General features: G+C 48.3%; 2 protein-coding genes across 4 annotated transcripts; one reads left to right on the top strand and one right to left on the bottom strand.

Annotated features, from left to right (window-relative positions):
- Positions 1-676: 676 nt before the first annotated feature.
- Positions 677-14,538, top strand: LOC138628610 (BRD4-interacting chromatin-remodeling complex-associated protein). 2 transcript variants are annotated; one of them, XM_069711744.1, is made up of 16 exons: positions 677-756; positions 927-1,001; positions 2,029-2,203; positions 3,350-3,395; positions 3,499-3,541; positions 3,724-3,789; positions 4,068-5,621; positions 6,534-6,767; positions 6,924-7,563; positions 7,651-7,799; positions 8,021-8,082; positions 8,218-8,366; positions 9,077-9,171; positions 9,291-9,393; positions 10,712-13,567; positions 13,619-14,538. In XM_069711744.1, exons 4-15 carry the CDS (start codon positions 3,355-3,357, stop codon positions 11,431-11,433), a joined length of 3,858 nt encoding a protein of 1,285 aa, XP_069567845.1. In that variant the 5' UTR covers positions 677-756; positions 927-1,001; positions 2,029-2,203; positions 3,350-3,354; the 3' UTR covers positions 11,434-13,567; positions 13,619-14,538. The 2 variants fall into 2 exon arrangements, with proteins under 2 accessions (XP_069567845.1, XP_069567844.1); XM_069711743.1 differs by lacking the exon at positions 677-756 and having other exon boundaries at positions 773-1,001.
- Positions 14,539-14,616: 78 nt separating this feature from the next.
- exd2 (exonuclease 3'-5' domain containing 2) lies at positions 14,617-21,642 on the bottom strand. 2 transcript variants are annotated; one of them, XM_069711672.1, is made up of 10 exons: positions 21,562-21,642; positions 19,573-19,640; positions 19,036-19,489; positions 18,557-18,813; positions 18,316-18,442; positions 17,876-18,186; positions 17,672-17,778; positions 17,071-17,206; positions 16,595-16,963; positions 14,617-15,802 (listed from the first exon to the last, which is right to left on the bottom strand). In XM_069711672.1, the coding sequence occupies exons 3-10, from the start codon at positions 19,432-19,434 to the stop codon at positions 15,586-15,588; spliced, it is 1,923 nt and encodes a 640-aa protein (XP_069567773.1). In that variant the 5' UTR covers positions 19,435-19,489; positions 19,573-19,640; positions 21,562-21,642; the 3' UTR covers positions 14,617-15,585. The 2 variants fall into 2 exon arrangements, with proteins under 2 accessions (XP_069567773.1, XP_069567774.1); XM_069711673.1 differs by having other exon boundaries at positions 19,051-19,489.
- Positions 21,643-22,146: the final 504 nt, after the last annotated feature.

The following is a 22,146-nucleotide window of genomic DNA, read 5'->3' as shown; positions in this document are numbered from 1 at the left end:
TGGTCATTTGGTTATTCTACTGACTTTTCTCACATTTGTTAACTCTCATTAAAAGTATAGAAACTTTTTACCTCTTCAACTATTTAAGAGTCTTGCAAAGGAAATAATCAGAGAAAGAAAATCCCTCTTATTTTAAGAAGTCTCAAACAAAAAAGGCTGAAAACAGTCAGTAGTGAGGAAACATGTTGATTAACTAAAGAAAACATTTTTTGAATATGAACTCCCTTTTCTGCTGTTTTCCCTCGTTTTAGACCTGTTTTCTCACTTTTTGTTTATTTCTTATTTTTAAATCCTTATTTATGTCTCATTTTCCCTCCCACACAAGTTTGTTGTCATTTTACACCCACATAATCTGTGCAAATTAAAAGTGCCAGTTAAAATACTAAAAACAAGAGCAGTGTATAGTTAAAATGGAATAAAGTCTTATATAAGTGTAATAAAATGTGAGTTAGCAGCAGCTATCAGATTAAGTATATTAACAGTATAGAAAAGTATTTGCTTCAGTTGCACGTGGTAATTTTCCCAAGTATGCGTCGAAATATTGATTTTTCTTTTCACTGTTTTGCCTCTGAATGCATTTACAATTTTCTGAATAAAAATAAAAAAAATCTATAATTTGTAACGGGGATGAAGGAGCTCCACAAGGAACCTGCGGGGACATTCGACGCGTGCGGCCGCCTGACGGAGCGCACGAGGCGGCCTCTGTCGTCCTGCAGTGTCGCTGCTGAATCTGGATCTCCGTCTCCTCCTCCGAGAGTGTGTTTTTTTGTTTTTTTCTACCTTTGTGTTGTGATCTGCTCTCCACAGTCTTGTTTCTCACACCCACCCCGGTACCCCCTCTCCCCCACACCTCCTCCTCCTCCTCCATCCCACCCTACCCCCTCCACCACCCCCACCACCACCACCACCCCCTCTCCTCCTTTTAGCATCTGAAAAGACCACTGAGTGAGAATCGATGGCGCAGAGGCCCGCTTGACAGGACAATAAACCACAAAGAAGGGGTGAGTTTTTTTTTTCTTCCCTCTCTCGGTTGTGTTTTCTTGTGAATTGCTGAATTACTCTAATGGCTCGCCGATGAGGGGATCGCTCGGGGCTGGCTGCGTGGAAATGATATTTAACACGGAGCATCTTTTGTTACCGCGATATGATTTACAGCAGCAGGCGTCAGCTGCCGTGGTCCCACTCAGGCTGTCGGGAAAAAAAAAGAAAAAAAAATACCAGAAAGGAAAAATTATATATATATATATATATAACCAGCAGCAGCGGCTCGTTGCATCGTTTTGGGACATTAATTTCACATGAACACACATTCACCTTACGTAACCTGTAAATGCATCACAGGCTCGTGGTCCTGTTGTCGCCGGAGAATAGCGTGCACTTGCCGCTGCAGGTTGGGATGAGGCTCGTTGGGGCGCTGCGGTACCTGGAGGGTGTTAATGCGGCGGTCTGCTTGTAAACAAGAATATGTCAGCGCAGCCACACGGGGAGCTTCGTCCTTTTGGCTTGTTTTTTTTTTTTTTATATATATATATATAAAGGGACCTCCCCGGGAAATTGAGCGCGAGGCAAGTGAGTAATGTTATAATTGGCTCGCGCTGCGCCCGAGAGCTCCTCCACGGTGCTTCTTGTTTTTCAGCCATGAGGAGAGCGGGACGAGCCGCGTCCGAGGCGCAGGGGGAGTCCGTCTATTTACAGCTCGTGTCTGTAACGAGAGACACAAACAATAGCTTCCATCTTCCTCATCAGCCTCGAGCTTAATCGATAGTCAAAAAACACGGAGCTGTTATCGGTAAAGAATCGGTCCGGTCTGCCCCAGATGTGAGCTCCAGGAATCAGCCCCAGTCCTGCCCGCAGCTCGGCACAAACTGATGAATCATATATTGATCTGAACGCTTCACCGCTGAGGGGAGAGTGTGTTTGAGCTGCTGGTAACCTCAAGTGACCTGACAGCATGTGGTGGTTGTGTTTTTGCCACCCTCCTCCTCCTCCTCTCCATCCGCCACCCCTCCACCCTCCATATCATCTCAGCCTCTCCACCCCGCGAGACGCAGCGATGCCCCGGCAGAGGGAGGTCTCCGCTCCGTCCCGCCGCCTCGGCCTGGCCGCCACCCGCCTCCAGACACTGAAGCCCGGCCACCACTTCCCATGAGGCCACCAGCAGAACTCAGCTCGACCGCTCTGTATGGGGCCTCTCATATATGAAGTAGGTGCATGCACATGATGATGGACAAGGACTCATATTTCACGAAGACATTTTCAGGGTTTTTTTTTCTCACATTTTTGCATTTTCTTTTGAAACTCTGGACACTTTTACCTGTTTAGGCCTCTAAACGTCCTTCAAGGGAAGAAGACATAAAGACATCCCTCTTTGGTTGAACTCATGCCCACACCGGACCTTTAAACTTATTTTAAAGGGTCTCATCACAAAAAGGATGGCAACTGTAGTGATGTAAGCATCAGTAATTATTAAAGTAAAAAGTAGTAAATTCATTTGTCGAACATCTGAGTCTTTAATTGCTGTTTCATACCAGTAACATTCAAAAACACATTCACGCACTGATGGTGATTTTCTGTCTCCAGTTTCTTCCTTTGAAGGACCTTTAGAGGTATGAAGAGTCCACAGTTTTAAAAGAAAATGGCAAAAATGGGAGAAAACACAAGGTAAATTCAAAACAAAATTGGAAATTTGAATTTTTAGACCGTTTCTTTGTTGACATAGTGAAGCAAGCGTGCAAGGTGCTTGCCTGGGGTTCAAGGACACCGGGGTTGAACTGCCAAAGCTTATGAATAGTGGGCATTACAATGCTCCACCATCTGAGTCACAGATGGCAGTCATCAAAGCTCAAGGTTTTATATCATTATATATCAAATATTTTTGAATTTAGAATCATTAATCTGTCAAAAAATAGCTCAATTTAAGGGGATATATGAAAAATTATTCATGTTTAAATTCCAGTTTTCTCCCACGATGTCACACAAAAGCTGTAAATCTGACGCCTTATTTCACTCTCAAGAAAGTATGTAGGGTTTGTTCATACTGCACTTTTCACAGAGGTTTTTAAAAACAAACAACAATGTAAAAGTAGGTTTTGTTGACCACCTGAGCCACATTTAAAAACAAGTATCTAATTCTACGTATCAATAAGACGTTATTTGTTTTGAAGGAATGATTTTGTTCATTAAAGTCATCTACATGAGAATTACGCAAGAAGCAGCAACGAAACAGGAAATTCAATTCCAAAAAGCAGCCTGACTTTCATGAAAAATGTAACATGATCAGGGCGAATAGACTGCGACTAAAACATCATCCAGTGCACAAATTAACGCCATTTCCTTGTCTTCCTTCCAGTTGACATGGAGGATGAAGATGGGACTTGTCTACTTGATGTTTTGTGGTGAGTTTCTGATCCTGAAGATGTTCGAAAGTCAGCGGAGACGTTTTGTGTCGCGTGTTTCTGCGGCAAATATTCACCGGGATCCGTTTCTTTGTGTTTGCAGTGACCCCCAAGCCCTGAACGACTTCCTTCATGGGACCAATGAGGTAACAGAGGCGTCTTAAATAAAGAGGGACTCTAATAAAAAAATGTTAAAAAAAAATCAATAGAGCAAACAATAAGTGTGAGATGGAAATGTTCCTTTGCGCACGGCCTTCAGAGGTGAGTGTGGTAGTTTGTGCGTTTCTCACCCGCCTCGGTCTGAAAGCGTCTGATTTTCTCCCACCAGCTGCAGACTGAAGACCTGCTCATTAGCTCCTCCTCTGGGGAGCCCTCCCTCTTCACAGATGCCCCGGTGAGTGTCTGGATCCACAGCCAGCAGCTTCACAACACCCAGACCCCCCCCCCCCCCCCTCTCCCCACCCACACACACACACACACACACACACACACACACACACACACACACACACACACACACACAGGAGGAACATGTTTTTCTCTCCTCCTGTGCTTGCAAACGGCTTCCTGTTAGCTCCCGCTAATCACACACTTCTCCCCATATTTCCGCTCGGCCTCTTTTCTCAGTCGTCTGAACCTCTCTTTCTGTCTCCCGCTGTGTCCTTCCTCCAGAGCCCTGTCTCTCTGCTGGGAGATGGCAGGGATTCCCCAGGCACGCCTCCGCCCGGGTGTGTGGATCTGTCCTTCCTGGAGGAGGCCCTCCTGTCGTCTCCAGAGGGCGGAGAAGACACGGTGGCGGCGGTGGCGCTGGGCGGACCACCTGTGGAGGCTGACTGCGAGGCAAAGAAGGGAGAAGTGGAGGAAGAGGAGGAGGCGGAGGTGGCATGTGACATCCTGCAGCAGAGCCTGCAGGAGGCGGAGATCACCGAGCAGACCATGGCTCTGGAAGCAGGTCTGGCACAATCAGGGGACGGTCTGTCCCTGTACTCGCCCGCCCCGCTCCTCTCCCCGGCCAGCTTACCTTTCATACACAAGTCCGTGACCTTACCCGTCACCGCGGCGATGCCCAGAGACACGCAGGCAGCAGTGGAGCCCCCTCAGCCTTCCCTCCTGGCTGTCGGACCGGGGTGCCCCTCTCTAAAACCGGCTGCCCCTCCTCAGCTGATGGGGCTGCTGCCTGGAAACGTGTTCCCCGCTCCCTCTCCGGAGGCCTCCTTCTCTCTGAGTCCCGCGCAGGCCTCCAGTATGATCATCCACAAGGCGGTGCCGAGCGTCACCAGCCGCCCTCTGATCACCCCGACACTGAGGGCAGCGGCGACCGCAGCGGCAGCGCCGGGCATCGTCCTGCAGCGCGCCCCCCTCCCCATCCAGCCCAAGCTGCCCATCAGCATTCAGCCCCGACTGGTTCAGATCAGCCCCAAGCCTTCGGGCCAGAAACCCACTCCTGGCCTCACGTTCGTCCCGGGGACCGCCTCGCCAAACATCCTGCTGTCCCAAGCTGCGGGCCAGAAGACGGTCGCTCCAACGTCGCAGGCCGCCCAGCAGCTCCCCAAACCGGTCAGCCTCCAGCTGGTCAACCAGGGCGGCTCCTTCCTGCTCCAGCCTCAGGGACTCTTCCAAAGCCAAAACCAGTTCCTTCTTCCGGGCCAGTGCCCCGTCACAATCTCCCAGCCCGCCAGCGGCGCTCGACCGCTGCTGACCCCCAGTCACCCGGGCCAGTCGGTCCACAGCGTGACTCCCTCCACCGGCCAGCTTGTAGACGGCTCTCAGATCCTAACCGTTCCCCAAAGACAGCTGAACTTCAGCCCCGTGTTCACCACCCCTACAGGGCAGCTCGCGCTCCGCCAGGCCACCGTGCTTTCAGGACCTCTGCAGCTCCAGCCGGCGCCCGCTACTGTCTTCCAGATGCCGGCACAGCTGGCGGGAACCTACACTCCAGGAGGGCAGGGGCAGCGCGCCACGCTGGTCCACAGCTCCGCTCTCGGAAACCACATTACCTTGATCAACAGTTCGGGGGTGCTTCCCCCCGACCTCACTTCCATCTCGATCGTGAACGGGCCCTCTGTGGTTCAGGGGCTGCCCTTCGCCGCGCAGGCGCCGGCTCCTCAGACCGGAGTAGCAGAGGGACAGCTGAGCCTCCAGCAGGCGTCCGTGGTGCTGCTGCCCGAGAGGGCGATGCAAGAGGAGCGGACCGGTTCAGAGGAGACCTTCCATCAGCTACCACAGGTGAGCTCTCACTGCAGTCACAACCTCTGGAGGTACAGCTGGGACACGTGCATAAAAATCATCCTTGCATACCAAATTTAGAGTTTGTTGGAACAACGTAAAAATGTAGATGCACCATCATGTTGATGCACAAATTCTTTAAATGGCCTACAGCTCATTGGTTTGCCCACAACAACGAAGTGTCACCAGAGATATTAAAAGCATTCTTTCAACAACAACAAAAAATACCTCAACAAATCTGTGTCATCTCATGGCATCCATGATGGTCTCACCCAACGTTTGATTACAGGTTAGCGTGTTATTTTCAGACTTAAAAACCAGATTCTGACAAACTCTAAAAGACATCCCACCTTCTCTTGCAACGTACTGAATCGATTTCACTTCGTTTTGAAGGCCTTGCATGGACTCGCTCCCGACATACATCACAGATTTACTCGAACCCCACGACCCTTGCTGCTGATCCTTCAGCTCGCCTCGCCACAAAGGGAAATGTTTTCTGGTACCTCGGTACCTTCTAAATCATCCATGTTCGTCAAACAACCGGCTCTGAACAGAGGAGGTGGGCTACGACACAACGCAATGCAGACCTGGGATCCCTCCCCTGGAAGCTCAATACCCGTTTACACCAGGACCATAGTGACACACATTTATACCGGGAACATTGTGACTCACATAACGACGCACGACATGGCTGAGTGGGTCTAACATGTGACCTCGACGACTCTCGAGGTGCTTGCGACCCTCACAAGAGGTCAAAGCCTTGGACTCGACCCCCAGTTAGAACTGAAGGAGGTGAAACGTCTTCCGGAGTTTCAAGCAAGTCCGGTTGCCTTTGGATAACCCTAATGTTTAAACCCAACACTTCTGGCAGCACACTGTAGTTTTATGTGACTCTTCTGTTTCCCTCTGCAGCCCTACGGACACGTCCTCCAGCACGTCTCCGTGCAGCCGACCTCCGCCAGGCTGCCGTCCTCCTCTCCTCCCGTGGTCACCGTCCTGCAGCCGCCTCCCGAACCGCCTCTGGCCCCGGACCCAGCCGTGGAGATGCCCAAACTTCTGATGCCCCCAGCAGACATGACCCAAGTAGTTGAGGAGGTGACCCAGTCGATGGGTCAGAACCAGGCCTTTATGCAACATCTGCAACAGGTCAGAGAGCCTCAGCCGACTCCTGCAGGGTTTTACACAATAAAACTGACAGTAGAGAAGATAAATTGAGGTTTTAGTTTGGATTTGAAAGCAGCTGAAGTCAGATGTTGGTGGCTCCATGATCAGATTCATCTTTTATTCTACTTTCTCCCACAGCAAGCACTTAACTCTCCCATTCCGTCTGACTTGTTGGTCGGAGCGCTGCCGGTGGTGCCGATGGAGTCGCTCGCCTCCCCAGTCTCCACAGACAGGGACACCCAACCCCCGACCCATGTCGTCTCGGGTCAGGACACCTGCACCCTGATGTCCGACCAGCGTGTCGAGGTTTCCCCGCTTCACTCGGACCCCGAGGACGCCCCGCTGATCTGCTCCCCCCCTCAGATTCAGGACTCTGGGAGACCAGCTTCGGACTCTTTCTCCCCTCCGGCTGGGCCTCAGATCGGACCTGAGAGTTCAGTCCCACAGACCACAGTTCCGCCGCAGCCCCGCATCGAGCCCCTGGTCCAATACCAGGTCCCTCCACACCTCTCACAAGTCTTTGCCCAGAACCAGGTGCAGATCCAGTCACAGCCCACGCCCCAGGTCCAGGCCTCAGTTTCCCAGCCCCAACCCCAGGTCCAGATCCAGCTGTCCGTCTCCCAGCCTCAGCCCTCGATCCACACGTCCGTCCACAGCAGTCCTTCCCCTCTGCGTGCCAGCGTCTCGGTGCCTCAGCAGCAGCCGGATCCCACCGCTGCACCTGCTGCTCTCTCCGCAGGAGGAGACGACTCCGCTGCCCAGCAGCACACACAAAACAGTGAGTTCACCCTGGTTCCTCAGAAATACGACGACGCCGTTATCTTTAATTTCCAATCCTCATCATCGTCTCTGTGTCCTTCATCAGAGCCAACAGCTGCCTTGGCCGTGGAGAGTAAAGCTTTTACTCTCGATGTCCATCCACCCTCTCCTACAGCCCCGGGGGTCCAGGTTCAGGGCCCCTCAGCTCCCATGGAGTGTTCCCCCGTCCAGACGGGCCAGCAGAGCGCCACCAAGGTGAGAAACAACCAGCGAACGTTCCCATTCCAGAGGTCAACACACTGAGAATGATATTAAAACTCTCTGGGCTGAACTGAACTGAGCTCCAGTCTTCAATTAGAGACGACAGGCTTTGAAATGATTATTTGTTAAATGCAGCAAACGTATAATTAATAACTTGGAAAATGCACCCCTGGCTCCGTCCTTTGAACTCATCCGAAATGTTCCGTGTGTGCCAGCTGGCAGGTCCTCTGGAGCCGCAGAGAGAGGAGAGGCTCACACCAGCACTGCGCCGGCACAGGTAAGGAGCACGGAGGGAATAAGGGAATCATGTACAGCGCAGGCTTAACACGTATGCAACCCAGAACAGATGAGAAACGACTGTCAAGAGGTTGAGTCCAGTTTTAAAGTACTTTTCTGTCTCCAAACACTTCAGGTTCCAGCAGCAGCTCTGTTCAGACCACGCAGCAGTTCAGAGCCCGTTCACCGGACCGGCCTTCTCCACGCTGAAGGACGCCGTGCGACGGCTGCTGCCGTACCACACCTGCGCTGGTCACCCGCCCACTCAGGACGACTTCAATTTAGGTCAGTGAGCTTCGACTGATGACTGTCGCCCCTTCTTCGAGAAGGGGTCGAGTGCGAGGTCATGGTGACCTTTGACCACCAAAATTGAGTCGGTCCATCGTTGAGTCCAAGTGAACGTTTGTGCTGTATTTGAAGAGAGTCCATGAAGGCGTTCTTGTGATATTGCGTTCAGAGGCTTGGGACAAACAACTCAAAACACAATGACTCAAGCGATTAGCTATCGCCGGCACAGAGGCATAAAAAGGCGTCAAAAACATTACAGTCGTAACCGCAACCAATAAGACTAGACTAAAACTAAAAAAACGGAATGATTCATGGACATTCTCACCACCGGAGGTCAATACAATCGCCACAGTTTCATGGTTGGCACCCAAGTTCAGAGTCCAAACAATCGCCGCTTGTGTTCCCAAGTTAACGCGATATTCACGAGAATGGGTCGGGTGTGAGGTCACAGTGACCTTTGACCCCCAACGTCTAATTAATTCATCATTGAGTTCGAGTAAACGTTTATGGCAAATTGGAAGAGAGTCCATGAAGGCATTCTGGAGACATCGTGTTCAGAAAACATGAAGCCTCCGGTTCAGACTTCATCTCACCAACATTAAAGGCCCGTGTCCAAAGTGAACACAACAAAACCACGAGTCCAGTATAAAGGTGTAATCCCTTTGTTGTCGTATTTAATCCGAGTTTGCCGACGTTCCTCTCCGCAGTGGACCAGGAGTTTGACACCGTGTCCGGTTTCCTGCTCAAACGCACCAAGGACATGGTCAACAAATACAGGCAGCTATTGGTCCGAGAAGCCCAGGTGAGCCGCAGCACACGGTACCATCACCTCCTCAATCAAAGCCGTGTCTGGATGCTGATTCGGACTTTGTTCAGACCAGACAACTTCAGTTAATGAGCTACTTGGTCTGGTTTCCGCAGCAGGAGAGCCCGTCGGCGGAGATGGTGATGCTGGAGCGTCTCTTCCTCCAGGCCGAGCGCTACGCTTTAGCGGAGGACAGACGACGAGCCCGCAGAGACCCAGGTCAGTGGAAAACATCCATTACCTCCTTTTATTATCATTATCACACGGAGGAAGGATGCTGCTTCACATCCCGGCGCTGTGAGAAAATCTGGACCGCTGGGGAAAAGTCAATTAGTGACACTTTTTTTTTTTTTTTTTTTTTTTAACAAACTAATTTAGCGGCACCTCAGAGCGCGCCACTTAACCTCCATATTTGCTCCGGCGCAGCTCCCAGGTGTGAATGTGTAATTAAGCTGTGTAAATGTGGAGCGGGGGGGTCGTGCTGAGAAAGACTCAGCATGATGACGAAGAATTACATGTGAGAGGTTAAGAGCAAATTAAAGCAGGGTTGTTATGTTAATTAAAAAGTTGTAAAAGGGGAAGAGAGGCTCTTGAAAACTGTTAAATGTCAGACCGGGGAATAATAACAGAAAAACAGAACAGAATCGCTGATTCCGATTCAGAAAGCTGGTATTTACTCACTTTTCTACGAAACAGCACCTAAAATCAAATTGAAAGACAATTTTATGTGAACATTTTGGGGATTTTGCAGTAAGAAGATTAACGAGGAACCAAAAACTCTTCATCTAAAACATGAGGTTTTATCTTTGCAATTAAAGAGCATCACCGCTGAATTACACATAAAAAACGATTAAAATGCTTATTATCCGTTGCAGAATTATAAATGTTTGTCTTTCCAGAAACATATCCCTTAATTTCAGCGCGGTGTATCTCATCTCCAAAACAAATATCTGCTGGATATAAAATTATAGTTCCAATATTAACTGGTGACTTTTAATCGTGAAATTTCAGCTAAAGATTGCTTTTGTTTTTTTGTTTTTAATTTTATGTCACTATTACAGTAAAGATGAAGAAGAAGAAGAACAGCCGTTTATTGGCTTTTAAATAACGTAAAACGTAAATAAAATTTAGATTTATGTTTCTGCCTTTGTAAACGAAAATTGCATTGGTCAGATACGACATAAATAAATCCGCAAAGCCTATAAATAAGATGTAGAGAAGTTACTGACAGACGGGTACCAATAACTAAAATAAACGATGTACCGTGGTGGCGCTACTTCTACACTCATTTGCCATTACGTCATTAAAAGAATCATTTATGGGGTCTATTAATTATCTAAACAAACAGGAACATTTTATTTTGTGAACGTCACAAATGAATGTCTTCCAGATCTGCATATTTACTGTTTCAAACAATACTACAAAAATTTAACCTCTCGACATGAGACGTCTTTCAGTCAGTCAAACTGTCCACACGGAGGACAGGAAGTCAAACCGACCGCTGCAGATCAATCAGCTCCTCTTTCCCTCCTTCCAGAGTCCTTCATGACGGCCTTGACTACGGCCGGGTCGTCCCCTCACGGTGCCCCCTCCTCTGGCCCCACCCACCTGCCCTCCTCCGACAGCCCCTCCTCCCCGCCAGCCTGGACCCGACTGTCGGACCGGCCCCCGGGACTGAAGACGTACCGCTCCAGCACCCGCGGGGCTCTCAGACTCACCATCAAGCAGGAGTCCGGCTCCCGTAAGGTCATCCACAACTCGGCGTGCGACCCGGGACTGAAGAGGGACCACACGGGTCAGCTCACCAACGGAGGCGGAGCCGTGAGCGAACGCCACTCTCAGGCACCCGACGGTGCGTCCCGCCGTCCTCAGCGTGACGAGGAGATGTCCAACGGCGCTCCGCCTGGTAATGCTGCGGAGGAAGTCCCACAGACAGCGCCGACTTCCAAAATAAAAAACCCAAACCCTCCTTCTATGCCAGAGCCGCAGGACGTTCGCTTCGAGTTGCCTCCCAGAGATGTCAGCGCGCCAAAACTGAAATGTTTCCGGTCGGACGCGTCGCCTCGGCCGGATCAGCGGTTCAGCCCGCCGCCTCCCCCCCTCCAAGAGGACAACATGCTCAGCGAACACCTACAGAGTGCCATCGACAGCATACTGGAGCTGCAGCGCCTGCAGGGCCCCTCCGCAGCCCCGAGCAGGGCGCCGTCGGGCCCCTCACTGGACCAGGCCGTCACCAGCATCCTGGAGGGACACCTGTGAGGTAACCCCGCCCCCTCCCCCCCCGACAGACGACCGCACGTCTGTCCGAGGCGCGACGAAAACAAACTTCTCATCTGTTCCCCTCACGGGCTTCAGATTCTACTTTTAAAGGAAAACTGATTGTTTGAAAGAAAAACGGGGAGTAAAAAAAAAACAAAAAAAAAACGAAGAGGCACTATAAAGAGATGCATACCAGACAACAGCACTATCTATAGTCCGATAGATGTTAGATACTTCATTTTGATGTACGTTTGTGGAAAAAAAAAATCTATCTGAATAGGAGCTATATTGTTTCAGTGGTAGTTAAGTCATTCAGAGGTTTACGACACTGGTGTAACCTTCATCAGCATATAGTATATAAGTAATAGTGAGGATAACGCAAACGTGGAGTAGACTGAGATTATTCAATAGTTTTTTATAAGATTTCTTTGAAAAAAAAAAGGAAAAAAAAGTGAAGTTTCTTTTGCATAGTGCCAAGCTTCCAGGGTATTTATTTTGATAATCTGTGCCAATTGTGTTTTACATGGAGAAAAGGCGGCGAATGTGCGACGAGTGTGTGTGCGAGAGAGCGTGTGTGAAAAACATCCTGCGACGGGACGGTTCGCGAAAAAACTCCCGCAGGCTCCGTCGTCTCGGCTTAACGAATGAAACTCCAAAGAATTTGTGACATCCTGAATACACCAGCAAACGTCCGTGTCGTGTCTCCTCCCACAAAAACTGGTCCTCGTTGAAGCAGAAAGAGCCCGCCAGGGGGCGCTAAAACACATTCGGTAGTTTTTTTCCCGTTTTTTTTTTTAAGTTTCCGGAGCCTCGCCGTCACTCGTGCCGTGAGATATTTCTAGTTTTCTGTCCGTGAATGGTTTCCCGTACCGTGCGTGTTAACATGCAAGCAATAATAAGTTGGGGGGGGGTTGTTGGGAGCAGTGGTGGTGCAGTGAGGAAGAGGAGGACGAAGAGGAGGAGGAGGGAGATCTTTTGTTTTGCTTCTCGTTGTCATTTTGTCATCGAAGCTCGCGTAGTTTTTGACATTTCTAACATGTTTTAAAGGGCTTCAGGGCGACTTAAAAAACAACAACAATTAAATTATTTTTTTTTTTAAAAAGTCCAGTTTAGGAAAGAAAAAAAACACGAAGAAGCCGTAACGAAGTCGAGCCTCGCTGCATCGTCAAACAGCCTTTGACCAAAAAAAAACACAAAAAAACTAGAGGAACCATCCGCTTCACGTTTAGAGTTCTCTTTATTTATTAAATTATTGGTTCGGAGCCCGACGTACGAAGCCGAAGATTTATTTTCACGCAGCCATTGTGGGGCAATATATGATTTTTAATTGATCTTTTCTGCAACATGTTATGTTAACGTGACAATCTTACTGGTCGGTATGAAAATGTGAATTCCACTCGTATGAAAACAACCCGAGGAAACGACTCTTCCTCACGAAACTGAATATTCCTTGTAGACGGACTTTACCTGGAAGGTCTTAAAGCTGCAAAATGTCTTTAAGTTTTGTGATGTCATTTGAAAACGTACTTCAAAATTGAGCTTTTGGAGGTTTAAGGGTTTGACGAGCCAATTGAAAATGTTTAGAAAATGCCTTATTGTTAATTCAGTGTACCTTTAAGGAAACGTACGACAGAGTGTTAAGGCCACAACAAAGACAAAAAGAAAAGAGGTGGATTAAAGAAAACTAATTGAGCTCTCTAGAACAAAAAGTCAAGAATAAAGTTCAAATACTGTTTCGAGAATAATGTCGGGAAAAAAAAAAAGTCTAAGTGTTGAGAAAAGTCGTAATGTCGAGAAAAAAAGTTGAAATGTCAAGAAAAAAAGTTGCGTAATCCAATTTCAACTTTATCCTCGACTTTTCAACTTTTTGGTAGAAATGAAAAGAAAAAAAAAACCTTCTTCCTCTGATTTTAATTCTCCATGTTGCTCTAATAATCCATCGTAGAAATGGGATCTGTAAGAAAGCGAATATTTAATGTGACGTTTCGAATTCTGGAACAGCTGCTGTTCTGAAATGTGAACGTACTTCATTACTTAAAAAAAAACAAAACAACAACAACAAAAAAAAAAAAAAACAGATTTGGAGCCAAATCAAACAAGCACTCATTTCTTAAATCGCATCGTCATTTCTTTTGTTTTTAATATATGTATATATAGATATGTATATCTATATATATAGATATAGATATATATATCTATATATGTAAAAATCGTCTTTTGTCGAACAAAAGGAGTTAAAATATGCAGTAATTTAGTGTCGAAACTCTGCAGTGGTACGGGTGGAAACACACACAGGAGGATTCATTATGAAATACAGCTAGCGGTCGGTTAGCTTCAGTTAGCACGAGAGCTACAAACAGAAATATTAAAACACGTGATCGACTGAATCGTCCGGTGTGTCTCCACCCTCAGAGGTTTCGCTGTAATGCAGTAAAGATGTCAGAGTGTCAGAGGATTGCACTCTTTGTCGCCGCTACACTTCTTAAAAAGGGGAATTCCACCAAAATGTACTTTAAAAAAACATATATATATATATATATATATATATATATTTCTCATCAATAATTCAAGAATGCTCGAGATGAGAGAAAACTGAAAGTCAACTTTGATGGAATCCCCTTAAAAGGAAGCAGCCTCATGTGCCATTGTTATTGTCGCAGTGTCAAACGCTGACATTAGAAAGATGCTTCGTTTTGTTCGGCGTCTTTAGGACAAAAGGGATTCTCTGCATGTTGAGCCATTTTTTTTTTTTTTTTTATTTTGTAAATGTGCTTTATTTAATTTTTCCTGACTGAACTGTGAAACCAGGGGAGCTCATGACTCTACACTAATTCAACTTAGATAAAAAAAAGAAAAAAAAAACATTTGACTGACAAGATTGTTCTGATGCCAAAATCAAGAGGCCTTAATTCAGCAAAACTAAGATTGTAAAAAGTGTCATTCCTGACAAAAAAAAAAAAAAAAAAAAATCCACCTAAAGACTCCTTTGAGCTGAAAGTCACGAGTGATTCATATATGAAATGTTAAGAAAACCACTTTTGTACTCATTTTTACAGACTATTTATTAAACTGTGATTTTGTAAGAAATAAAAAAAAGTGAACGTGTTTGTGTTTTCTTTTTTTATAGATATATATATATATATACATATATATATTTATTTTTTAACAAAACGAGTCGCAGAATATAAATACAAACTTTTATTTTTTTTTTTTTCAATTTCACTCACAATAGAGAAAGCACAAAGTTTACAAATTAATTTAACACTCATGATGAAGATCAGCCTCGCAGAGGGAGTTTTTAGTTCGTTACGTTGGCGCCTTCTCTTCTCTGTGCAATTTGATTTGTGTGGAACGACGTCGGGGTGAAAAACGGAATCGAGGTCCTGGTGACGTCTCCGGTTCCGGTTCGGGGTTTTTAAGAGGCACATTAAAACATGAGCCATGAAGATGTCCCCGACCGTCCGGAGACTCGGCAGCAGAACGGAAACATGAGCTGGTGGGAGGAGGGGGGGGGGGGGGGTAAATGGATCGACTGGAAGAACGCCAACATCCGTCTCCTCCCGCGAGGGTGGAGCACATTCAGGCATCTCGACTACAAACTCATCTTTTAGAAAAAAAAAAAAAAAAAAAAAAAAATCGGGGCAAAGATCGAGTCGGAGTTCAAGATGTTTCTTTCATCTATTGACCTAAAACAGACAATAGAGTGAAAACTAACGCTGTAGAGTCATTTAAGGTCGCGTTGAAAATGACCTCGTCTCTGCGAAGCAAATCGTTTCTCCTCATGACGGAGGTGATGAGCTGCAGGCCTGCAGGAGTGGGGGAGGGGGGACGGAGCGGGGGGAGGGGGGACGGGGGTTCATCAGGTGCAGGGGGATTAAGAGCAGGCCGCATCTCCTTCTAAAAAAAATCATCAGATATCTTCACTTATTTCATAAATAATTAGACATTTTTCAGCATTAAAAAAAAAAGTGTCGGCGCGGTTGGCGTTTGTCCGAAGGTCAGAGTTCGTTTATGTCCGTCAGAGTGGCCGCTCGACGCTTCAGGTCCCCGCTAACTCCATCAGTGCGTTTCGTCTGCTCACTTAAAAAAACAAACAAACAAACAAACAAACAAACAAGCAGTCCGGGTTGTAAAAACCTGACGATCCGACGCTCAGTTGAGTTTGACGGGCAGGTCGTCTCCGTACTTGCGGAGGAACTTGCTGTGATTGTGCTCGACGGACCAGAAGGGAGGAAGGTGGCGCGGCTGCATGGTGGTGAGGAAGTGCTGCCTCCAGCGGCGCTCCAGGTCCATGAGGCCCCGCAGGCCGCGCTCGGCGTGCGCTCGCACCACCTTCAGCCCGTGAGGCACGTACGCCTCGTTCAAGATCCTTCGAGGAGGAGGAGGAGGAGGAGGAGGAGGAGGAGGAGAGAGCAGCAGTCAAGAGACGGGAACGCACAACAGCTCCGGCGCATGCACGCGAAAGGCGGAGCGACGACCACACCGGCCGACCGGCCGACCGGCCGACCAGCCGACCGGCCGACCGGCCGGGCCTCGAACGTCATCCGGCGGTGGCGGCGGCTCGGTGTGGGAATATTAGCGAGGGCGTGTACGTTAAACTATAATTCAGACGATCAACAGGTATTAAAAAGGCGGGTTGGAAATTCTTACTTCCTGCAAACACAGAATATCGGAGAGTTTTAAAATGTAGAGATTTTAAAGTTCAGTATTAATCGACCTGGATTGATTTTAAAGTGTATTTTTAAAGATTTTTAAGAAACATTTCAGATCTCGTCTGTCTGATGGGAAAAATTAAAATGCAAATAAATCCAACGAGCCCATCGAAGCAGGATTATGAGCTTCTGTTGAAATAAAAACTTTTAATTCCATCCGTCTCTGTTCGGCTACGTTGCTCAGGCAGATAATAAACTCTCGGAGGCGTTACAGCACATGTTCACGATGTTCGATGTTTTTTTTTTTTGGCACTTGAACTTTTAGTTTCCGTTTGTTTCATGCAACAAAGCCGAGAAGGTTTTTATTCGAGTTCAACACCAGAAAATGACTTCATAGTTTAAAAAAAAAGTCAAACTGGATTTTTTTTTTTTTTTTTTTTTAGTTTTGTTTTTAATTTCCGGTGGTGTTACAATTTAAAAAAAAATAAAATAAATAAGTCTCCACCCACCTGGTCTCCAGGGCGGCCGCCTGCTGCAGCGCCTCGTCGGTCAGCTGCTGCTCCTCGTCCGTGTTCAGGAAGCTCTTGATGAGAACCTGCAGCTCCTCCCGCCGCGGCTCCGGCAGCCCGTCGCCGGCGGTGAGCAGAGCTCGGGCGGCCGAGCGCACGCGCCGGCGGTCCGAGTCCTCCAGCAGCCGCACGCCCTCCTCGCAGCCCTGCGGGGCGGCGAACTCGTCGGCCAGCTGCTGCTTCAGGAAGCTGTCGTGCATGTTGGAGGCGGCGTGGCAGCCGGTGCACAGCAGCAGGATGTCGTGGGAGTTGTGGTCCTTCATCTCTGTGGGGAAATGCCGCCGGTACTCGTGCGGGACGATGTTTTTCCTGCAGGAACCCGGAGGAAATCAATCAAATGGGACGACATGACGGAACCGGTCGCTCCCCCCCGCCCCTTCTCAATCCGGAGAACCGAACCGAAAACCAGCTCATACCTGATGTAGGAGTCGGCTTTCCCGCAGACCACGCACAGGTTCTCCTTGGCGGTGAGATAGTAGTCCTGCTGCGAGTCCGGACGTCCCGACGGCTCGAACAGCAGCCGCACGACAAAAGGCTCTTCGCTCTGGAGCACTGCGGCACAAACACACCAGAGAAACATCGTCAGACTGAAGAAGTGGGAAATAAAGACGAAATATTCTCATCTCTTCAGAATAAACTTCTCGACCAACGAACAGAAACAAAAAAAAAACGTCTAAAGGAATGTTTTCAACAAAAACATCTATCAGCCGGAAACTGTAAAAACATAAATCATCGTTGAGTTTTCAAATTTCCAACGGTCTTTGAACTCAACGTGCACCAACCCTTCATTAATTTTTTTTTTTTTTTTTTTAAATCCCTTTTTGCGACACGTTTCGTTTCAAATCAAACGTCGGAGCCAAACTCGGCTCCTCAGAAACTAAACTGTAAAAAGTTCCATATTTAAAGCCTCGGGAACCTCCAGACTTGAAGATATTCAGAGTTCATCGGTGATGGCGGGAGCGAACGAGACCAGAGGAGGAACCCTGCGGGGGGGGGGGAAGAAGATTTCAGGCTTACCTCCGATTCCTTTATCGAGGTACCATTTGGCTTTCTTCTTGTCGCAGGTGCAGAGCGGCTGGCCGTCGGGCGCGTGGAGGAAGCAGTTATCGTAGAGAGGAGACTTCCTGTGACAGACAGACAAAGACGGAGAGGAATATCAACCGACGCCCAGACTTTCATATTCTCCCTCTGAAGCCCTCAAACTCCGGAGACGCTGCTCACCTGACGGTGTAGCCGACGCCCAGCGCCTTCCTCCGGTGGTTCTTCCGCGGGTCCGGGACTTGCTGATCTCCAGACTCCGGGCTTTCGAAGGCCGCCGGCTTCCGCGTCCTCCGCCTCCTCTCGCCGTCTCCGGCCCCGTCCTCTCCGTCTCCTCGGCCCCTGAAGGGGACGTCCATCAGACCCTGGCAGCGGGTGGCCAGCTCCTGGTAGGAGCTCCCGTCGGGGGCGGCGGGGACGACCTGCGACTGGAGGCCCAGGAGGTGGAGGAAGACGGCGATGGACACCTGGGCGTCTCTGGCGGCGTACGTCATCTGGAGGGAGCAGCGAGACAAAAAAGATTCAGACCGGGAACATGAACGCAGTCGGTCGGGCGCCGGGAAATGAAGTTATCGGTTATTTAGTGAAGAAACTCAAACAACGGAAGCGGACCGGCTCCCCACCTGCTCCAGACTCAGCCGCTCGGCTTCCCAGTCGCTGCAGCGCAGCTCCACAGACTTATCAAGAGATACATTCAACAGATCGGCAGCCAGGACCTTCAGACTGAGGCCGTTATTCAACGACGTGTGTCTGAAACAGAGAGAGACACGATTTCAAAAAAGCAATAATCATAATAATAATAATAATAGTAATAATTTAAAAAAAAGGGATCTGCGTAGAAGGCGTCCGTTTCTTCCCCCGTACCGGTGTCTTAATGCGAGGTAGCGCAGGTCGACCGTGCAGGTCAGCGACAGGCCGTAGTCGCGCGTCAGACGCTTGCCGTCCTCGTAGCAGCCGACGCCGACCTTCAGGACGTGCGGGTCCCGCAGGACTTCCATCAGGCTGAGCGGGAACGGCTGCTGCCCGCCGCGGAACGCCAGCAGCCTCACCAGCACGCACAGACCCGAGTACGAGGCCATCTGCAGCAGGGAGACCGCCGACGCCCGGCCCTTCGCCGACACCTGGGACGGAGAGCGGCGGCGGCCGGGTCAGACGGGACGCAGGGACACGGACGGTTAAAAGGAAAACTCCACCCGCTCTCACACGGCCGGATCGTTCTCTCGTTTGTTTGTGGTTTTTTGTTTTGTTTTTTTTTAGCTCCAATTTTCCAAAAGCTACGAGATCTCGGGTGGATTTTTCCGTCATTCTCTCAACGCGTCGACATGCAAAAGGTATTTTCTTACGCCTTCGGTCTTTACCCATTCACAGTCCAGCCCCAGCACGGGGAAGACCGACAGCTCCTCCCGCATCAGCGGCCACAGCTGCTGCCATTCCTCTTCCGAGCTCACCGTCACCGGCGTCACGCCCAGCAGCTGCTCGGAGGAGGGGATCCGGACCGGGGGGCCCGGCGGCCGAGCGGACCGGCGCTCCGCGGCCTCGACTTCCGTCTGGAGAGGTTGCGCCGGTCGGACGCGTTCGTACTCGGCGTCCGCGCGACGAGGAGCCTCCGCGGGATCGACCGCCGTCTGGACGGACGGCGGCCGCTTCCCTTTCGTTCGATACGCTCTCCAGATGAGCAGCCCGCCCAACGTGGCCCCGAGCACCGCGGTGATGACGGCGGTTAAGGGCCCTCGAAGGGACATGCTGACTCGTAGCGATGACACAAAATTAGAACACAGGAGGCTGAAAAGTTCAAACCTGGAGCCAAAACAAAACACAGAGGAGACGTCAGCAGGAGGCCGATCAGAGAGTCTGATTAATACAACTGTGTGACGTTTCACCTTTCGTGTGTCGAGCTCCCACGTGAACCTGGTTCTGCTGCTGTGATCTGGACCGGCGCCGCACATCTCTGGAACAACAACCAAAAGGCGAACACGGGTGTTGGTGTCAAAAATACGATTTTTTTTTTGGTTTGTTTTGTTTGTGATTATACTTTTACTGCATAATTAATTTCCTTACTTTACTTTTTTTTTCTTCTCCCCTTTAGAATCGGCGTGTCTGTTGTAACCAGAACATTTCAGAGGTTTGCTTTTTGACACAAAGCTTTACAAACAAACACTGAAGTTAGCGTCGTCACTTAAAGGAAAAGTTAAGGGAAACCTGACTTGCATCTCTGACTTCTCCTTTAGTCCTTCTCGGTTATTTTGCACGTTTTCATGCACTTATAATATTTCAGATAAAAACCTGAACTCTGTCTGGAACGCAATTTGAAATGAGTAAAGCTTTTACTCGACTTGTGAAAGTGTAAAAAAAAAAGAAAGAAAAAGGGGCATTTCACAGCTTTTTCCACATCAGAACAGGTCCAGATCTAAAACCACTACCAACAGACAGCTCACACTGGGACGAAATTTTCATAAAAAGTCTCAAGATACTGTAAAACACAGTTTCCAATTTGTGAAACTTTTATTCTACTCATGTGAATGAAAAACAAAAAAAAAGAAGTAACATTTCACCGCTTTTCACCTCATCTAGACCACATTAGACCCGTTCCAGATTTTAAACCGCTATAATTAGATCAGTCTAACCTGCACTAGATTATCCTCCATAGGCTAAATATTCTTTAAAACACCGTTTCTGGTTTGTGAGACCTTTGTTTTCTTTGTAAAAATGCAACAAAAAGGGACATTTCACCGCTTTTCACCCCATCTAGACCACATGAGACCGGTTCCACTATAATTAGAGTCTCACGGTCTAACCTGGACTAGATGATCTTAGAGAGGCTACAGATGATTTAAAACCGCTTCTGGTTCGTTACAGAGGGTGTAACTGGTCTAACTGAAGGTGTAACTGGTCTAACTGAAGGTGTAACTGGTCTAACTGAAGGTGTAACTGGTCTAACTGAAGGTGTAACTGAAGGTGTAACTGGTCTAACTGAAGGTGTAACTAGTCTAACTGAAGGTGTAACTGGTCTAACTGAAGGTGTAACTGGTCTAACTGAAGGTGTAACTAGTCTAACTGAAGGTGTAACTGAAGGTGTAACTGGTCTAACTGAAGGTGTAACTAGTCTAACTGAAGGTGTAACTGGTCTAACTGAAGGTGTAACTGAAGGTGTAACTGGTCTAACTGAAGGTGTAACTGGTCTAACTGAAGGTGTAACTGAAGGTGTAACTGGTCTAACTGAAGGTGTAACTGGTCTAACTGAAGGTGTAACTAGTCTAACTGAAGGTGTAACTGAAGGTGTAACTGGTCTAACTGAAGGTGTAACTGGTCTAACTGAAGGTGTAACTGAAGGTGTAACTGGTCTAACTGAAGGTGTTTTTAGCAGGCAGCAGCTACTCGGGCTACAACTTGATAGTACATTAGCTCAAAGCACGTCTCGCTTTGCAGACACAGTTGGGAGGTTCGGTTCCAACTTTCTGCCAGTTGAAATGCTGAAGAGAAACACGAGTCTTCATCAGCAGCTGTTGGTGATGAAGAGTTGTTGAGTTTAAACGCAAAACCCGAAGTGAACGTCAGGATGTCACTGAAGCTAGCAGCCAAAACAACTTCTGCTTCGCGTCGGCCGTTATTCAGCCGAGACGTGTTCGTGTCAAAATTAACAACCGGTGTGTTCATTCCCCTTCAAATGTTCCTCCGTTTTAATTGTCGTTTCATTATTTTCTGCCACTATTCCTGTCAGGGTTTTTCTCGTAGAGGCAAAGTAGAGCCGCCGTTAGCCCGGCCAGCCTCCACAGCTAGCCGGTTAAGTGAGCGCTTCACCTGGCCGTAACGGAGCCGCTGCGGCTCCAGAGCAGAGCGGTGTTCACGTGAAGAGGCACTGGGAGTCTTACCTTTACGTTTTTAGCCAACACAACGCCGCTTTCACACACATGTACACTTGTTTGAAGAGCCGATCCATGTCTTCCGGGCTGTATTTATAAGGACGCCGCCACACCGGATAGCAGCTCTGCGGACAGCGCCGCCTGCTGGCTGGGGGACCAAACGACACGCCCGTTTGAAACATTAACGATTTGGAAGGCGTTTCTGCACTTTTAAAGGCCCAAAGGTGATTATTTGAGCTATTTTCTTCTACATATTCATCTTCATAATGCCACCGATGCCAGTTATTGATCCCAGGAAGTTTAAATTCATACTTACAGAGGAGATATTATCAGACACAGCATCCTCTGGACACTTGGCTCCACCACTGTTGTTGTTTTTTTGCTATAAAAGAGGTTGTGGGAGGAATGATAAACATTACCTGGTTTTGATGGGAGTCTCAGGAACTATAATTTTACAGAAAGTAAAACATTGTTTGAGGCAGTATCTCGTGACGGAGTTTTAGTTTCATAAACAAACTGTTGGTGGTTTGAACCTGCGGACCGATTGGGAAAATCTGAGCAAGAAAATAAAGGCCTTTCTGCTCTGGTAGAGTT

This window comes from Brachyistius frenatus, unplaced genomic scaffold (assembly GCF_029030835.1).
Source record: "Brachyistius frenatus isolate BFR_SWC_R1_liver_20210118 unplaced genomic scaffold, ASM2903083v1 Contig_102, whole genome shotgun sequence".
In the NCBI taxonomy this organism is placed as follows: domain Eukaryota; kingdom Metazoa; phylum Chordata; class Actinopteri; family Embiotocidae; genus Brachyistius; species Brachyistius frenatus.
This window is presented reverse-complemented; position numbering and strand designations above follow the sequence as displayed.

Coding starts and splice junctions, on each gene's coding strand:
- exd2 (XM_069711672.1), bottom strand. CDS start 19,434: ATGTCCCTTCGAGGGCCCTTAACCGCCGTCATCACCGCGGTGCTCGGG. Junction 17,779..17,875: donor GGCGTCGGCTACACCGTCAG/GTGAGCAGCGTC, acceptor TGTCTGTCACAG/GAAGTCTCCTCTCTACGATA. Junction 15,803..16,594: donor GCGGCCGCCCTGGAGACCAG/GTGGGTGGAGAC, acceptor TCCTCCTCGAAG/GATCTTGAACGAGGCGTACG.
- LOC138628610 (XM_069711744.1), top strand. CDS start 3,355: ATGGAGGATGAAGATGGGACTTGTCTACTTGATGTTTTGTG. Junction 5,622..6,533: donor CCTTCCATCAGCTACCACAG/GTGAGCTCTCAC, acceptor TTCCCTCTGCAG/CCCTACGGACACGTCCTCCA. Junction 8,083..8,217: donor CCAGCACTGCGCCGGCACAG/GTAAGGAGCACG, acceptor CAAACACTTCAG/GTTCCAGCAGCAGCTCTGTT.